Source organism: Notechis scutatus, chromosome Z (assembly GCF_049901735.1).
Source record: "Notechis scutatus isolate UNSWTSFEM ecotype Mainland chromosome Z, rNotScu1.2, whole genome shotgun sequence".
Lineage (NCBI taxonomy): Eukaryota > Metazoa > Chordata > Lepidosauria > Squamata > Elapidae > Notechis > Notechis scutatus.
In genome coordinates this window covers 82857721-82877391 of record NC_142025.1, presented here as the reverse complement: position 1 = coordinate 82877391, position 19671 = coordinate 82857721, and the positions used below count along the sequence as shown (strand labels likewise).

At 38.2% G+C, this 19671-nt stretch overlaps 1 protein-coding gene across 2 annotated transcripts in view; it reads left to right on the top strand.

Moving 5' to 3' along the window:
* Window positions 1-19671, top strand: part of USO1 (USO1 vesicle transport factor) — a 64778-nt gene continuing 45107 nt past the window's right edge. For both annotated transcript variants that reach the window (XM_026679891.2, XM_026679890.2), the window contains exons 1-6: window positions 1-144; window positions 4911-4997; window positions 5103-5167; window positions 6009-6088; window positions 14260-14360; window positions 19047-19149. In XM_026679891.2, coding sequence (XP_026535676.1) covers window positions 79-144; window positions 4911-4997; window positions 5103-5167; window positions 6009-6088; window positions 14260-14360; window positions 19047-19149 — 502 coding nt within the window. In that variant the 5' untranslated portion in view covers window positions 1-78. The remainder of the gene's footprint in view (window positions 145-4910; window positions 4998-5102; window positions 5168-6008; window positions 6089-14259; window positions 14361-19046; window positions 19150-19671) is intronic.

The following is a 19671-nucleotide window of genomic DNA, read 5'->3' as shown; positions in this document are numbered from 1 at the left end:
AGTGCTGACGGTTGTTGACGGGGACCTAGTGGGGAGTCGCGGCCTAAGGATCCTTGGGAGAGTGGTCACGGTGATAAGATGAACTTCTTACGGGGCGTCATGGGCGGGCAGAACCCTGGACCTCAGCCGTCCGGTGCTGACACGGTAAGTTGTACAGTGTGGCGAAGAAAATCCTGGTTTAGGACTCTTTCTCTGCATGGTGACTCGTAGGACCCTCTTCCCGGCAAAAGCCCTGCTTTACAGACCCACGTTGTATCCTTGGCGTGGCGTTTTCGCTGCTTTTGCAGAGCGTTGACAGAAGCTTGAGGATGAAGATACCTTCGAAGTAACCCGTTTGTGTTGTACCTGTTTCTTTATAATAATATGTAAAAGAGGCTGTGTCCACGTAGACAAAATATATCACAATGAAACACTGGGGTGATAAACCCTGGTAAATACTGTTAAGCATAGCTTTGAAAACAATGAATGGAATAGCTGAATTTCAGCCATTTCCATTTATTCTCCTTAATTTGCCACCTTAGCTTCTGTAAGCTGAGGATCAGTGCTGCAGTTGCTCCTTATAAAGCATAAATGCCCAGTGGGTCTGTATGCCCCCTTTTTTTTAAATATCTAAGGTCATTTCAGCAGCCAGCTGAAATGGTATTCTATTATTATAGTTTTCCTAAGAAAGAATTTCATTTTCATTTGTGTCCCCATGTTGATAAATTATGAATATAAAATCATTTATTTACTGAGCTTGTTAAAAGCATGTACAGTATACATTTTTGAGCAAAAGTTTTTGAATTTATAAATATTGGCAGTAAGAACACATAAGACCTGAAAAAATTATTTGAAATATGTATTGAACATGTATCTTTTTGCCCAGCTAAATGGTAACACCTACCCAAACTTGGCTGACCTAAAAAGAAATCAAAGCAAAGTCAACCTTTCTTAGTACCTAATGTAGGACTACCAAGATATATTAGGGCTATACCAAGCTGGAAAAATAAAAATAAGATAAAAAAAAATCCTAGAATTAAGGTATGTAAAGCAAATCACATCTATATTCTGCTAACAATACATATGTTATATGGTGTGGGAATTGAATTGACTTAGAGGAGAGCACTAACAAATTGCTTCCCATATTTTCCTCATAGTTGCTGTACCTTATTTGTATAGTAGTGTCTTCAATAATATGTCATGTTTTGTGTTCAGAAGAAAAGTATGAGCATTGTGATTTGGGGTGATAGCAAGATACTGGTACTTGGATTTGGATTATTTGCAAAAAAAATCTACAGTAATTTCTGATTTGCCATTATTTTAACAACATAGCATTCACGTCCTGCTACCTTATGTTCCCTAATACAGCAAATTAAATAAAGATTTATACAGATAGTTGGTTATATTTTCAATAGGTAGCCTATTGTTCCATGAAGTACCATTAAGTTTCAACCCAGGTGTGTTTATTGAATAGAACTCCTGGATTCTAATTTTTAAAACATATTAAATTTTGTAATTCTAAAATTTTCCCATGCATTTCATAAATACTATTTTACTCTATTTTGGGATTATTTTACTGAAAAACAAGGTGCTAAAAATAAACAATCCCCTGAAATTAATATAATTATTAATATAAAGTAGAAGATAAAGTGTGCATTTAACAAGTTCACAAGTACTACAAGTAGTAAAATAGTAAAATAAATAAGCAAATCAGAGAATACAATTTCCTAAAAGGTGGATTGTAATGTTTTCCATATATCCTGCCTTTTAATGCAATTATATTTTAATATCTACATTCACATCTTTCTAGAATATTCTGCACTGAAGAACTGATTAAAGCACCTCAAAGACAACACAACTCTTCACTATATGCTCTAAGCCTCCGTAATTATAAAAAAAACCATGTAACATTACTACTAGAGAATGTGTACATGACTTTTAGCTGAATTTTAGTGCATATGTGTAAAGGAATACAAGAGCCTTTTTAGAGTAAATTACAAAGAGATAATAGAATAGCGCATAGTTTTTTGCTTTTGTTACTTATTTTTTTCTTTTTATAACTTGATTTTAAACATAATGACTAAAAAAATAAGCAGGAAGCATTTCTCTCAGTTGGTCCACAATGTTTTGATTCCACATAGGATTACTGAAAAATAAACTCAGTATGATTGTTGAGTGGAAGATAATATGCTGTGACCTTTGATAATATCTAAGGCAGAAACAACATTTTGCCTATGTTCTGAGCATATTTTGCTGACTTAGTTTTTTCACCAATGTTTCTGCAAAATAATAGTTCTGCCTTTCTAAATGTTAAGATGATAAAAATCTATGGGGGAAGCCATTCCTGAGTGAGGGAACTCTTTTTGAGAAGGGTATCTTTTTCAGTGTATGGGAATCATAAGCTTTCCCTCCATATTAGAAGGGCAAATTCTACCTGGAGTAGATGGTTCACAGGTAACAGGGACCTGAGCTGATAGGGAAAGTACTGACAAGTACTATTCAAAAAGCAATTGTAATTAATAATGCATATATTTCAGAACAGTCGAGGTTTAAATGGCTTTATGAATCCTTTTTTCCTGGGGAAAAATGTTGGTAGGTTTCAAGTCTGAGATGAATGAATAAAGATAGACTATTTAATTCTTGTTTGTCTGGTAAGCTTTCATTGTAATGCCCAGTTGTTTTTATCTGCAAGGTGCAAACATATGCTTATCATGAATTTATCTTCTTAGAATGATTTAGAAATAAAAAATTGTTGCTTGCTTTTTTCTATTGAAATGTGTTTGTTATGATTGTTTTTAAAAGATGGAGGATTAAAGCTTAGGTTCCATGTAAGACTTATATCTGTATGAGGAAAAAGAGAATCCAATTATAAATCTTCTGATCTGTTTCATAGCTTTAGTATGGCTGTGACCATAAACAGGCAAATCCCTTTAAATGCCAGCACAAAGAACTTTGCAATAAATATATTATAATCAATGGAAACTAATCAAGGACAAAAGCAAAAGAACAATTAACCAGTGGAACAACTTGCCTTCAGAAGTTGGGGGTACTTTACCAATGGAGGTTTCTAAGAAGATAATGGACAGCCATTTGTCTAAATGGTATAGGGTCTCCTTGCACAGGAGCTTGGACTAGACAGCAGTCACCAGCTGGTGATCCATGGACCACTGATGGTCCGTGAGAAAATTTTGGTGATCTGTAGAAAAATTATTTGGATTTTTTATTTTGCACTAAATCAGGAGTCCTCAAACTATGGCCCCTGGGCTGGATAGGTGTAATGAATGTTTGTGTTGCTGCAGAGAGTCTCCTCCTTCAGGGTCTTTTTGTGCGGGTTGGAGGGAGGCAGAAATTCCGACTTGGGGTCTGCTTCAGCCTCCTGGTGCGGAGCTTTGGGTGAAGTCTGGAGGGAAGTGCCACTGGTGGTGAAGAGCCAGAGGGCCTTGTTCCAGTGGGACTGCATCATGGCCTGGAATGGCTGTCGATCTCAGGTGCTCCACTGAACGTCCAGGTGCTGGTACCTGGCCTTGCACTCCCGCAAGTGTTCCCTCTGTTTGGAAAGCCTATGCTCATAGTCCTCAGTGAAGTGCTTCTGCTGAGCCTCCTTCTCGGTCAGATCCAATTTGAACTGAGCCAGCTGTTTTGCCAACTCTTTCTGATTGGCTGCTTAGCTTCAACAACTACTTCCTGTTGGGGTCCTAAAGGACCCGGGCAGGCAGGCGATCAGTGGCTGGGAGGAGAGGGGTGAGTTGAAGCCTTGACGTGAGTGACATCAAGTTGGCCATGCCCACCCAGTCACATGATCACCTAGTCACACACACCCATCTGGTCATTAGGCAGATCATATTAGTGGTCCGCAGGATTTCAAAATATGAGTTTAGTAGTTTCTGAGGTCCATAAGGTTGGTGACCTCTGGACTAGAAGACCTCCAAGGTCCTTTAAAAATTCTGAATTGAAAATTGAATTGAAATGAATACATTTTGAAAGACTGCTGATGTAGAGCTTAAGATGGTGTATAGCAGTGAGTCCCAGATTCACGCTATCTTATGAAATCTGATTGGGTGACTTTGGGATAGTCACTCTCTTAGCCAATATATCTCATGTTGAATGTGAAAATAGAAGGTGTCATTATATATCCCATCTTGGAACTCTTGTAAAAAAAAGTGAAATCTAAATCTAACAAATAGATAAAAGAATATTCCTTGGAAATGGAGAACTAATATCTAATAATAATTTTAATGATTATTTAATAATTTTAATTAAGTCTGCACATTACTTTAAACTGTGATTCAACCTTTTTTTCTTCAAAGAAATCAATTCGATATATTCATACAAAACATTAAGTCAGTATCAGGTATGCTGTACTGTAGTTTTGCATTTCTGTATGTATGAATCCATCTAGCACAGGGATGTCAAACTCAATTACATTGACGGCCACATCATGGTTGTTTTTGACCTTGGGGGTCCAGGGTGGGCATGGCCAGATCAACATCACTTGTGTTGGCGCCTGTGGTGGCCAGTACGCTTTGCCAGCAAAAGGGCTCCCAAGCTTCTATTTCAGCTCTGACAGCTTCCTGCAACCCTTTGCCAGTGAAAACGGAATTCAGGAGGGCTGTGTGCTGCCCTCCCGAGTTCCTTTTTTGCTGGCAAAGGCACCGCAGGCCTGTCCTTCACTGTTTCCAGGGTAGCCCCATGGGCCAGATCTAAGCACCCCACAGGCCGGATCCTGCCCCCAGGTCTTGAGGTTGATACCCCTGATCAAGCATATAGTTTCAAATGAAGAATACATATTTATATAAAATTGTGTATAAATTCATATTCTTTTGAACTGTAACGTGAACTATACCATGGTTAGTTTTGATTTCTATCTGAGAAAATCTGAAATTTTGACATTTTAGAATCTTAGTTTTTGAATCATTTTATTTCTGTTGTAGATTCAAAAATTATGTGATAGAGTGGCATCTTCCACCTTACTTGATGATCGCAGAGATGCTGTACGTGCCCTGAAATCTCTTTCAAAGGTATATATAAATATATTTCTAACAAAATGTCATTTGCATGTGGCATCTAAAGTTTGGTAAAACATTATAATATTTTAAAAAAAACACTTGTTCTGTTCTTGGCAGAAATATCATTTGGAAGTGGGGATTCAAGCTATGTCTCATCTTATACATGTTCTCCAAACAGACCGGTAAGATTTGCCAGATGATTTTAAAATATACAAATAGGATCTTCCAGATGTAAATCTTGAATTATGAAATTGAATTATGATTAAAACATAAGAAATATACTCATGAGAATCAAATTGATCATTGTCTGCCCAGTGTTTTCCGCAATAATGGAGTATAATTCTACTATAGTAAATTCAAGAAGCTTCAGGACCTATCAGTGTAACTAACAAATTGATCTTGAATGCTTAGGACAGATGTTTCTTGCTTATTCATCATTTGTTCAGCGACAATTTGAATAATGAATACTGAAACTTATAACTGGCCTTGAAGTTAATGAAACTTATAACTGGCCTTGAAGCCTTCGTAGTAGCGCCATGGTCACTTGATTGTAATTCAGGCACTTGGCAACCAGCACGTATTTATGATGGTCACAGCATCCCACAGTAACATAATTCTCATCTGTGACCTTCACAGCTGCCTTCCAACAAGGAAAGTCAGTGAGGAAGCAGGCAGGCAGGAAGTCACAAATCATGGTCACATGAAATTGTGCTTAATAAGCACTGTTGATTCATTTACAACACAACCAGAACTATCACACTGCCCTCATAAGTCAGGCATAGTATTGTGATTTTTCTTTTTAGACCACATTGTGTAGTGCAGGGTTGTCAGTTCTTATTGCAGTCAGTATGCAAAGGCTACCTGTAGTAGAATTCCTGAACATATTCCTTATCAAGTATTAAACATACTCCAAACCAAGGCTTTGCAATAAGCCTTGTAATGACATCAGAGATTAATTATATTATTTGTAATGTTAGTGTTATATGCAGTTTATTCAATGAGAGTTTGTCCTTTTATTCATAGTTCAGATTCTGAAATAATCGGCTATGCTTTGGATACCCTCTGCAATATCATGTCCAATGATTTGGAAGAGGAAGAACAAGGTTAAGTAGTTGATTTTTAATATGTCCTTAACAAATAGATTTTACTTAATTTTATTTAATTCAGTGAAATATTTTTTAAAAAATTAAAGTGATCAGCTTTAGATATGCAAGTCTGCATTAAGTTTTGGCTCAGTTGCTGTCACCTCTATAATGGCCAGAGGAAATGTAATGCATATAAATCCAGTTTTAAGTTGAAAAAAGGCTTTCTGTATATGAACTTGAGGTACTATGACTATTTCAGGGGAAAAAAAGTTATAATCCAGAATTTGATTTCATCCTTATCCCACTCCATTTTTGCAAAATGGCTATTGGATGGGAATATATTGAGTCCTTCTAACCTTATCTACTGCAGTTATAAGGAAGTGAGAAAAGAATAGAGTGTGGTGCCCCAAGCTTATGAAGGCACATTCATGTAATTATAGATCATAATTTAGGGTTGCATCAAAACTAATACAATATCTCTTTCCTATTGCAGAAATAATTTTGCTTTAATCTTTCGTAACTATTGTTATGGATTTGCATGATTTGTTTTTAATGTAGTGTGAGTGAAATGAGCAGCATCTGAAAGCATTGTTTTAAATTCAAGAAATATAGTGGTCACAGAAATCAGTTTGAATGAGTATAACTCAAAATAAGTAAAGTGATTATGTTGGAATTTCTAAAATTAAAGATTCTCATTTCATTCTAGTTACAAATTATTTTGTTTTACTGATAACCATATTTCATTGTGTGTTTCTTTTTACCTTACTTAAAATTGCCAGTTTTAAATACCCTTTTGTTGTTTTTTACTGTTTCATGTTAAAGAAAATAATATAAAAAGATTCACAGTACTATGTTGATGCAAAGGATTGGATTCTTATTGAATAGGCCCAATAAGAAACAAAACACTGTAAATTGCTCAAATGTGCTGTCTTTCCCAATATTGGGAGAATACTGGTGTAGCGGATCCTGCATCTGGGAGTCAACATTAACCCAAAGGAAATCATAATCTCAAGATACTTGGCTCATCTATTAATTGATAGGCATGCTTTTGGTAGCACAGAAGACAGACTTATGGCACCAGAACGAGTAACCCTGGAACTGTTAAGATTCCTACAAATGGGAGAGAGGTGTAAGGGCTCTGGGAGATTATGAGAACTACTGGAAAGGAAGAGGAGTTCAGTAAGTGTGAGATGAAGCAATACAGCCCAGAAATCCTCCCTTAATTGGTTTATTATAAGTCTGCCTGAGAACTAACTTTCAAGTTTTATTATTACATTCTTATCCTGCCTATCTTGGGTTTGCCATCTACATGAGGCTTGACAAAGGCTTGCATTGTATCAGTTGATTGCCACTTAAAGCTATGTCCTGATTGGGTGATGGGCATCCTTTCCTAAGAGTGTCAGCATCTTCACTTTCCTAATCATTCAACACTTCCCTTAGGAAACTTACTCTATAATTGGTTCTTAGGGTTTCGCTGCTACCAAACCTATTTTGGCAGATGCCCAAAAGCATATTCACCTGTTTTTTGGTAGCCATATTAACTATGAAGGTTATAGAATGAGGGGCTCTCTGTGGAAAAAATATCAAGATAAGATGGTGCTAAGACCAGATCTTTGCTTCATGCCCAGTCTCCTTGTCATGCCCCTGGTGGAGTCTGACTTTGAGGAAGAAGAGGAACAGCCAACAGGGGTGGGAGTGTGGCTCCAAAGGTGGTGGAGGAGGCTGGGGAAGGGCAGAGGCCAGCTGAGCAGTCAGAGGAGGATCCAAGCCCATCCCCTATCCATCCTAGGTCATGCAGGGAGGAGAGGATAAGGGAAAAGCAAGGTCTACTCAAGAAGAGATTACCATGATCCTCCTCATGGCTTGCAGGTGGGAGCTATGTATATAAGTTTCCAACTGCGCAGTTAGAATTGCTGAAGTCAGTGTTCTCCTTGAAAGAGGCTTATCTTTGCTGGCATTCTTCCCATGGACTTTTCTCGGCTATTTTCCTGAAGTTTATAATTACTGTATATACTCGAGTATAAGCCTAGTTTTTCAGCCCATTTTTTGTGCTGAAAAAATCACCCTCGGCTTATACTCGAGTCAGATTCCCCTCTGAAAAAAAAATGGTGTGGAGTCGCGGCCTCCAGCGGCAGCGACTCCCAACAGCTCCCAGCCGGGAAGGGAAAGGCAAAAAGCGCTTTGCCTTTCCCTTCCCGAGGCGGCGGGACTGGGGCCGCGCCGGCGGTAGTGACTCCTGACTCAGGGGGCCTCCGAGGGAGGGGAAGAGAGTGACTCCTGCCTCCCGCTGTCATCATCATCTTCTTCTTTTGGGTTAGTGAATCAATTAAACCTTTCATGATAGTGAGATCGTTTCCCAAGTTAATTATTTTTATTTTTGAAATTTACCAGTAGCTGCTGCATTTCCCACCCTCGGCTTATACTCGAGTCAATAAGTTTTCCCAGATTTTTGTGTAAAATTAGGTGCCTCGGCTTATATTCGGGTCGACTTATACTCGAGTATATACGGTAGTTATCTCGGCTTGCTTCAGAACTCTCATCAATGCAGTTTGTTTTGGTTTTCTGTTTGCCTCCTTATTTACTTTTGTGACTTTAAACTGTGCCTAATAAAACAGTGAAGTTAAGATGAAGGCTGTACCGGACTTTAATATATGTTTTGGGTTTTGGGTTATTTTGAGAGACTACGGGTCATCACACTCCTTAACATGTCTACTCAAGAGTGCCAGCAACATCAAAGAATGAAAATTCTATTTTTTTTAAGGTATTGATCTTGTCTGAATCATATACATACATCAAATATTGTAAGATAATAAAATGAGGCTCCATAGATCAAGACTGGGTATGTTTAACATTGAACTAACTCTCCCTGAGCATACTAGAGTGTCTTGTTCTTTCAGTTCCATCTTCAGTGACCAAGAATTATAATTGGATTTAAAGACTTAGAGCCTTTCACAGTCAGTGACAGTCCCATCTACTGAAAGACAATTCTAGTGACCAAGGACTACATACTATAAAGAAGTTATACTATGGTCAGCGGTCAGCTGAAGTTAGACTGTGTATGTGAAGGGAGTGGCTTCATCTACAGGGAAAAAAATCTTAAGCCTTTCCTTCTAACTACTAAAAGAATATGAGTAAATACCTTTTTAGCACCAATTTGTATTCTTTTCAACATTAGTGATATAAAATTAATTGTGCTTCTTTGCAATATTAAATAGAAGTTGCTTTATTTTTTTAAAGCTTTCTCTTTCTCCCTCTGCACTTACAGATGATTCTGAAGGTAAAAGAAACAGAGTATATATTAGCATGATGCATTTAGATGTACTTCTAAGTATTAATTATTCTCAACACTTACCCATTTGGAAAAAGAATGCTATATTTTAGAAAATAGTTTTAGCACTTTTTACATGCACACAAGTGTTGACAAAACAAAAACAATAAGAATTCAATCTTATTAAAAATGGAGAAACTGAGTTTATTAATACTAGTTGGTTTTTACATATGGCCCCAATACTAGTTCAATATAGAATATATTGTGCAATTTTGTATATGGGTTCTGTATGGTACATAGCAATTGAAATCTAGAACTAGTCAGTGAAGTAATGGAAAATATTTCAGATATATCACAAAATAGATGTGCTGTCCTATATAAAAACTTGGGAATGCTCTGAGTGGAAAAAAATCACACTTCAGAATAATCTATAATAAAACATAACTTCACAACAAAAATAAATCCATAAAAGTAAATTATAGAATTAATAACTATAATACCGGTACTAGATGAAATATATATAATACCAATAGCACTCATATATCGCTCCATAATGCTTAAAGCACTGTCTGAACGGTTTACAGAGTCAGCATACTCAACAATCTGGGTCCTCATTTTACTGACTTCGGAAGGATGGAAAGCTGAGTCAACCTTGAGCCAGTCAGGATTGAACTCCTGGCGGTAGGCAGAACTAACCTGCAATACTGCATTCTAACTTCTGTGCCACTACAGCTCTTTTAAAATCATATATCATGTTCTAGGATAAGATCAATCCCAAAACTCGTACTTAGTTCCCAAATGTACAGTGAAAAAGAACTATCTTTATTTTCTTCCTGAAAGCAAACAGCATGAAGCCATCCTGAACTCCCAGGGAATGCTCTACCACAAGGCCAAAAGCAAATGATTTCTGCAGTATCCTAGAAGGATACTGCAGAGACTACTTGCTTTTAACTCCCATTATTGCAATTTGAATATATAGGACAGATTCAGTTTAAAGAACATAATCCAATAGATTAAAGAATGTGTGTCCTAAAGGGCTTTATAGATCATGCCCAAGACATTGACTTATATATGGAAACCTACTGTATATTATACTGTATAGTATAAATCTAAACTACAGACGTTATCCTGCTGTAATGGTTCATACTTGCCAACAAACAAGTTGACAATTTCTGAACAAACTAGTTTCTAAGTCTTCAAGGTCTGGAATAGAGTTATAATAATTCAATCATGAAATAATAAACTCAGTATTACTAGAACTTGTTTAGATTTTATTTCATCCCATTCAGTCCCTTATAGATATCAGAAACAACAAAGAAATCCAGAATACCTCCTGCTTGGCCTAGGTCAGGGATACATAACAAGTATCTTCTACATCTTAAATTATCACTGCGCCTAATATCCATTGCAAACTAATGGACAACTTCTCCCAACAGTTTCATATGGTTATTGACCAACAAAATCTATGGTTTGTAATAGTGGCAAATATCTGTAGCTCGGGTGTAGGATGAGGATAAAGTTTCGTTCTTTGAGCTTGTGGGTTGGTTTCTGAACATTTTGTTAGTCTCTGCCCACACCGACACCAAACAGTATTAGTTACTAGTTAGTATTAGCACAAAAATCATTGGCTACACTATCACCTGCCATGCTTGTGAGTTCATCGAAGCCTGGCACTCCACAAGCAATTCCATCAACAGACTCATTGACCTACAACCAACCTACAAACTCCACAGAATCCAAATCAACTTCATAGCCAACCAGAGACAGCATCAGTCCTCAACCAACTCACGCAGCCACTCCCATCAGCAATTCACTTCCCAATGATCCTGACTCCTTATCACAAGACCCATCACAAGATTCACTGATGACTCACAACTGACCATCACAAGACCCTCACCTGACACACCCATACCTGAAGCCCTTATAAACAGAAGAACACTGACATCTCCTGGATTTCCGGTTTGTCGGCTTTGCGAGCGGTAGGGATTCGCGAAGCTGCGCGATCCCTGCCGCGCTAGCCGTTTTTGGGGCTCCGACCCGAAAGGGTGCGGAGCAAGGCTGCCCTGCAGGGGCAGCTGAAGGTAGGGGGGATCCGGGAAAGGGTTTGGGGGTGCTGCAGACCCCCTCCCTAGCCGGCAGAACCTACTTTTACCAAGACGGTGCAGCGGCGGTCCGTAATGGCCGCCACAAAGAAGCCGGCAGCTGGGCAAGTATGCGCTGGAGGAAGAGGAGAAAGTTTTTAAAAAGTGAAAGTCTTCTTGGTTGACCCAGGACTCTAAGATATATTTAATTTAATTCCTGAAAATGATGGCTTTTTGGATGATTCTTTCCACAAGAGGAAATAAGCGGCAATTCTGAGGTGCTGAAAGGAAAGTTTACTCTCCCCCCCGACGGAATTAATAAATGGATATTGAGAAACCTGTTTTTTTTTTCAGGTAAAACTAGCTTTTTGGGATAAGTCAGAAGGAAGAGGACAAAAAATATATTTATCTGGTTGGATTTTGTTGGAGGAGATGCCTTAAGGATTTGAAAACAGAAATAAAATCTTAATAAGGCTTCAAAACACAGATTTGAACTTTCTTTTTTCCTTTGTCTGATACTACCCCTGGAAGAGAAAGGGGGAATTTTGGCTTGGCTTGGATTGATTGAGGATTGTGGACTTTGGGGTTGTCTTGTTTTTCTTTTGGAATATTTTGGTTGGTGTGAGAAGAAAGAGGGAAAAAGAAAAGAAAAGATCTATAATGACTTTTTCTTTGGAGGAACTGAGGGATGAATATGAGCAAACAAAAGCAGCCTGTAAAGATGATATGGAAAAAGCTTTTCTTTTTTTAAAAATGGCGTTGGTTAACTATGAACAGACAATACAGATGGAAGCTGAAGAACAATAAGAAGAAGATGAAGACGCCATCTTCAATGAATCCCAAAATTCATCTAAGAAAGAAGGAAGGAAGAAAGCGAGGAAAATGAAGGACTTAAGATCTAAAAAAATATTTAAGAAAGAGAAAAATATGATGCAAAATAAATACAATGATAGCAAACAAGAGAAAAGGGGAATACAACAGAGAAGGGATGCCGGCAAGACAGAGGTTAGAAGAAGGGGGGTAGGAAGATTTGGTGGGGGAAGAAAGAAAGGGGAAAGGCGGAGAAAAGCCACAAAGTTTTAAAATTAGATGGGAAAAGAGGAATCCTTTTAGGGATAATGGGTAAAGCATAAATTTTTTTTAAAAAAGATTCTGCAAGGTACACAAGATGGTACTGTAACATCCGTATTAGAAATAGAAAATTAGAATGGCTTAAGAGTTAATAAGAAATTAAAATGTTGAAATGTTTAATAATGATTGATTTTTAAAATGTAATAAAATATTGAAGGGAAAGGCAATGAGAATGCTATAAGATTTATTATTTAGATTTATTATTTAACTACGTATTTAGGAGGATATTATGTATTTAAACATTTTTGATTTTTTACTCTGTTTTTATTGTTACTAAAAGTAAAAATTAGTAGATAGAATGTACCAAGCAGAATCAAATTGGGTATTAGGTGTTATTTTAAATGTTAATTTAATTAATTTAGGGAGAGGATAGAAAGGCATCATACTCTGATTAGAGATTTCAGGAGAAATTCTTTTTTTTCATTATAAGGAATGAGATAGAGGGATAATAAAGGATGGGCAAAAGATACAAATATAATGATTTAAATTAAGATGGATTGAATAAAAGAGAATTATGAAGAGTGAAATGTATGGAGAAGTTTATATGGAAGATACAGAATGGTAAATAAAATAAGTAATGATCTGTAAGATGAGCATGAATATAATTAAAGCCCATATAAAGAGAGGTACCTGGGGCCAAGTTACTTTACTAAAAGATTTTTTATATGTATGTTTGTGTTTGTTTATGTCTTTGAGAGTATTGGTGAAACCTTGTAGAAACATAGAAAGAGAGTGATGATAATCAAGTCAGAAAGAAATAGATGAAATAATATAGAAATGTATTGTATAAGATAAGGTTTTATCTGACTTGTTAAATCTATAATGGAAAAAGGTTCAAATATGTAATGGTTGATGATGATTTGTTTGTTTTTTGAAATTAATAAAACTTGCTTAAAAAAAAAAAGAAGAACACTGACATCTCCTAAACTCAGCTGAAGATGTTACCTAGTCTGGTAATGAAATATTCAGAAACCAACCCACAAGCTTGGAGAATGAACCTTTATCCTCAAAATCTATGGTTCCCCTCCCCCAAAGAAAGGCCAAGGGCTTAGGGACTTCCTATCCTCTACTAGCTGGAAGGCGTACTACCCCTATAAGACAATGCTATAAGACAATGCTAACTTTCATAGGCAATCTAGAAAGATACTATAGTTCATGATATCAAACATTACTGAGGAGTCTAAAAGGACCTTATCCTATTGCCCTCATCCATATCCACATCTAATAATGTTTTCATCATATAACTGAGCTTAAATCATCATTCAACCAGGATTCTCTATAATTTCATTACCTTCTTCAGAATTGCCCCCCACAGAAATTTGGAAACTTGCAGACATTATGCAGTACATAATAAATGGTTCATTCAGGAAGAGGTTTTTGAACTTAAAAAAAATGAGATGAAATTGTTCTTTGCTTAAGGGATTCCTTTTTGTGAAATTCAACTTAAAGTGTCTTTTTCTGTATATGAATGAGTTAAGGTAGTCTTAGAATATTGTTATATTTTTGAATGTTTATTTACTAGTTCATTGAGTTTGTTTTACTTTAACATTTATTACTAAGTTTATAAACTGTAATGCCTAAACTCCTGAAATATTTTGTATAATATGAAATATATGTATAATTATTCAATTTCACTTTCTAATATCCTTATTTTTATTTTAAATTGTCTTTGTTGAGACCTCTGATCTGTACTATTTTTAATGTTACAGAAGAAAATTCACAGAAACAAACAGAAGATTTTGGAAGTCAGTTTACCGAAATTTTCATTAAACAACATGAAAATGTCACTCTTCTGCTGACTTATTTAGAGGTGAGAATTGTTTTTTTTTAAATTATTAACTATGTCATTTAACTGAGTGATATTGACATAAATAAAGTATAAAGAGTAAAAGAATTGGAAGGACCCTTGGAGGTCTTCTAATCTAATCCCCTGCTCAAGCAAAAGACTATATCGTTCAGGATAAATGGCTGTCCAGTTTCTTAAAACCTCCAGTGATGGAGCACTCACAACTTCTGGAGAAAAACCATTTCACTGATTAATTGTCACTGTCAGAAAATTGCTCCTTAATTCTAGAATTGATCTCTCTTTGTTAAGTTTCCATCCATTACTATTTGTCTTGTCCTCAGGTGCTTTGAAGAACAGATTAACCCCCTGTTGTCTGTGACAGCTCTTCAAATACTGGAAGGCTGTTATGTCATTCCTAGTCCTTGATGTTGAGACTTTGGAAAAAGTGCAGAGAAGAGCAACTAAGATGATTAAATGCCTGGGGACTAAAATGTTCAAAGAACAGTTGCAAGATTTGGCTATGTTTAGTCTAGTCTGAAGACACTCAAAGAGCCATTTGGACCCATTTCCCACAGAAAAGAAAACACTGGGGCCACAAAACCTGGGTGGGCATAGCCAATTCAATGTCACTCCCAACCAGTCACATGACACTCCCCAGCCACATCTACGCAGATTTTGTGGCTCCCAATGTTTCCTGTGGGAAATGGTTCTCTCCCTCGCTCCCATTTCTATTTTTTTCTTTCTTTCTTTCTTTCTTTCTTTCTTTCTTTCTTTCTTTCTTTCTTTCTTTCTTTCTTTCTTTCTTTCTTTCTTTCTTTCTTTCTTTCTTTCTTTCTTTCTTTCTTTCTTTCTTTCTTTCTTTCTTTCTTTCCCCCCTTCTCTCTCTCATTTGTTTCCCTCTCTTTTCCCTCTCTAATTCTCTCCCTCCAGCTTTCTCATTTTTCTCTCTCTATCTCCCCTTCTCTCACTTTCATTTATTTCTCTCTTTTTCCTTTCATTCTCCACATTTTCTCATTTCTCTCTCTCTTTCTCCCTTTCTCTCTCTTTCTCCCTTTCTCTCTCTCTCCCTTTCTCTCTCTCCCTTTCTCTCTCTCCATCTCTCTCTCTCTCTCTCTCTCTCTCTGTCTCTCTCTGTCTCTTCTCTATCTCAGAAAGCCGAGGCTGGGCCAACCTGGCAAGTTTTCACTGGGGCTCTTCGCTACTCCTTTTCTTTCTTCTTGGCAACTTTTCAGAAATCCAGGTTGGCTGAGGAGTGAGCATGAGCCTGCGGCAGCAGCTTCACCAAAGACAACCCTCCTCCTATGACGCCCTGGCCAACTGTTGCGGGGTCAGGAGGACGTGCACGAGCGGGGGATACCCTCAAGCAAGTGGAGCAGCACCGCAGTCAGCATTGATTGAAAAGCGTCAGGGGGGCTTTAAACCTTGCACCAGGGACTTTTGCCACCTGGAGGATGCTTTTCAATTAATGCTGCCAGTGATACCACTCCTCTGAAGGAGTAAAGAAGCTTAGGGCAGCGGGAAAAGGGGGCTGGCCCCGCAAAACCTTGCACCCCCCCAACGGTCGGGCTTGGAGAAAGCTGGAGCGCCCTTGCCAAAGATGCTCACCCATCAGCTGATCAACCCGCCCCCTCCATGCACCTTCATTGTGCTTTGGCTGAGGCTGGCCGCTTGCTTGAGAAGGGTATCGCTGCTCATGTGCGCCCTCCCTGCCCCACAACAGCCAGCTAGGGGGTTGCATGAGGAGAAAGAAGAGGAGAGTTGTCTTTGGTGAAGCTTCCGCCGCGACTCATGCTCGCTTCTCAGTTGTAGACCTCCCTTCTGTCATAACCTCCTCCCAGATCCCATTCCTACCCCACCAGCCTCATGTTAGTGAGATTGGTGTCGGCCATAGCCGGGTTGGGCCAGTGTCTTGGGGACTGTAACAATTTTCCTGACAGCCTTGTAGATGTTGCACAACTTTTAAAATTAATACAAGATCATCTGGGAGTCTGATTATCCCAGCTGCCTGCCTAAATGTGTGGCAAAGATAATATTTTTAGAAGGTTGTTATTACTACCTGGTTCTTAGGTTGTGGAAGACAGGTGGTGTACACAACCCTTCACATTTGGTTGAAAATTGTTCAGGTAAAGTGAATTACCCGGGGCATTATTCAAAATTTACAGAACTCTTATGTTTTTTTTCATGGCAATACTTCTCCACTTCCAGGACAAAACATTCTTGTTATCCTTCCACCCAACAGAAAGTGAGCTCTTTGAGATATTTTCAACAGCTTGCTGGTTTTCAGAGTGGTAGACTAGCAGTTTTAGGTTCAGAATCAAATCACCAAAAGTGTGGCATCTAGCATCAGCTGAAGCCTTGTATCACCATCTCCTTGCTGGTATAGATTTGTCCAGCATTTTCTTCAAATAAAACCTGTTTCATTCACATTAAATATTGCTGGGATGAATAACCAATTTCCTCAATTATTTCCTTGAGGGATTCCAGGAACTCCCAGGATGCATCCTCATCCACACTCGCTGTCTTTCCACTCACTTTCACATTAGGCAAGTTCACACAACCCTTAAAAGTCAGGAACCATTGATGACTTCCAACGATCTTCAGCAATGCTTTCACCAACCTCCTGTCATGAAACAAGTTTTTAGCCTTCTCCTGTATCAATATTGGGCTAAGGGGTACACACCACTGATGCTAATATTCAGTCATTATGCTGAACAGCATCTCTATTTCTTCCATCAGTTTTCCTTTCCTCTTGGTTGTTCTGGACTGGATAGACACTGGACTTTTCACATGTTCCATGATCTTGTCCGTGCCTAATGATTTTGTCATCTTCATCATCGTTTCCCACTTCTGTTCAATATTTGCGCATTATTGGCACTGTGAAGGTCATTGTGGTGCATCAAAAACTAATCTTTTCTGATCTTCTGATTTCTGGGACTTTCAAGAATGGACTTAGGGATCAGTTTTTTCTACCTGTGAAAGTTTGCAAGTGAAAAATTCGTAGAGTACATTTGTACAGCATTCCCAGTTAACCATTTCAATCTGATACATATTTTGAAGGAGACATTTTGCAAGGAGTCATGAAATTTGTTTGTGTCGGAAGCAGGGGATGGGACAAAACCTACTTACCTACTTCACTTGAGCCAGTGGATAAAAGGATTACAGTAGTAAGAAAGGATTACAGTGGAAAAAATTAAGGGAGAGATCCTCATTATGATTGCATTTCTCCTCATATGCTGCACTACTGTTTATACAGAAGAGTAAACATAAAATGAGAGATATTTTAGCTTCTTTTCGCTTCTGATGACTCACTTAAGTATTTTCAGTTCAACCAGTTATTCAAACAAATTTAACTCATATGTTTGCATTTTACCAGAAAAAGGGGGTACTGCACTTCTATTTTTTCAGATGTACAATTTGAGGCATTCCAAAGGCTACAACAAAAAAGGAAGTGTGAGCCCTGTAATATGAGGACTGTGTTTGAAATATTGGATTGGAATCCTATATATCTCATTTGTTCCTCCTCTTTCATCTGAGATAGCCATAACAAGCTGCTACAACCTCTTGTTTATATTCTTTGCTTTCTTCCCTTGCCCTTGTGTTGTGGGAATAATACAGTGTAGCTCTAAGAATTTGGAGCACTGACCAAATGGTGTGGGGGTGTATTTGATCTTAACTTTTATATGGATAAAATTAAGAAACAGTTTGCCTGGGACATTCATCCCAGGAATTTGTTATGATTACGGTAAGTTAATTTCACACGTATATATCCTTCTTAATTTTACCTACCGTATATGCCGGCGTATAAGACGACCCGGCGTATAAGACGACCCCCCAACATTTCCACTCAAAATATAGTTTGTTATATACTCGCCCCTCTTCCGCATGCCTTCCACTTTTGCACTTTTTTTTTTTTTGAGGCACTTTTGTCTACCGTGGAAGCGAATCCGTGAAGCCGAAGGAGCAGCCAGCCTTCTCCCAGCTCCCAAGGAACGAGGCTCGCACCGCCCGGGCTCCGCTGAGGTATCCGGCTGGGGCTGTCAGGAGTTGTTACCGCTGGCGCGGCTCCGCGCAGCTCCAGTCCCGCGTTGCCTCGGGATGGGAAAGGCAAAAAGGAAGAGCGCGCGGCGCTTGCAATGGCAGCAGCGGCTCCTGGTTTTGCCTTTCCTTCCCGAGGCAACGGGACTGGAGCGCGCGGAGCGCGCCAGCGGTAACAACTCCTGACAGCCCCAGCCGGATACTCTCAGCGGAGCTCGGGCGGTGCGAGCCTCGCTTTCCTTGGGAGCTGGGAGAAGGCTGGCTGCTCCTTTCGGCTTCACGGGATTCGCTTCCACAGTGCGCAAAGTGCCTCAGCCGCGGGCAGCCGCAGTGCTTCCCAATTATTGTTTGCCGGCGTATAAGACGACCCGGCATATAAGACGACCCCCCCAATTGGAGGCATCTTTTTCAGGGCAAAAAAGTTGTCTTATACGCCGGCAAATACGGTAAAACTTTTTTTCTTATAAACTAACATAAATTCTTGAAAAGAGCTTTTTAGGTATTGCTATTGCTTGATGTTAATTTTTTGGCAGATTTGTAATATTTCAATCAATAGTTTATTAATTACTCACCCCAGAGAGAAAAAGAAATACTAGCCTCTTTAGAACTGGTGCATTACATTACTACTACAATAAAACTTTAATACTTTATCAGTGACATATATGATCATTGCAGGAGTTTGATTTTCATGTCCGGTGGCCTGGAGTAAAACTTCTTACAGTGTTGTTAAAACAACAGGGTCCCCAATTGCAGCAGATAATCTTAGTCAGTCCTATGGGTAAGTATTTTTAAACTTTTGCATCCATTTTTAAATGTAATAGCTATTTATTAATTATATTTTTATTAAACAAATTTATATGCCTACCCAACTCACACATGGTGAGTCTGGGCAGCATACAGGAATGAAAATAGATATCCAAAGCAATTGATAAAAATTTAAAATCTGTCAGCATTAACTTTTTGGATAAATAATATTTTCTTTAGTATGAAAAGGTAAGAGTAATAATAAGCACATGTTTTGAAGAAAGACCATAATTGAGTAATGAAATGCCGCAACATAGGAGCCTCTATTCTAGATCAAACCATACCCCAATTCAGGTAGTGTTGGGCAAGGGCTGGGAGCTTTGGAATTGTATTCCAGAACCAATTAAGGTGTTATTTAATCAACCCCTTGAGAAAGAGAAATTCCATGAAGATTCTTAATCATCCAGGTCATGGTTGTTCCAAATGTGTTTTTTTCCATTTTTTTTCCATATTTTTTATTTTATTATATAAAATACTAAAGAAAGAAAAAAAAAGA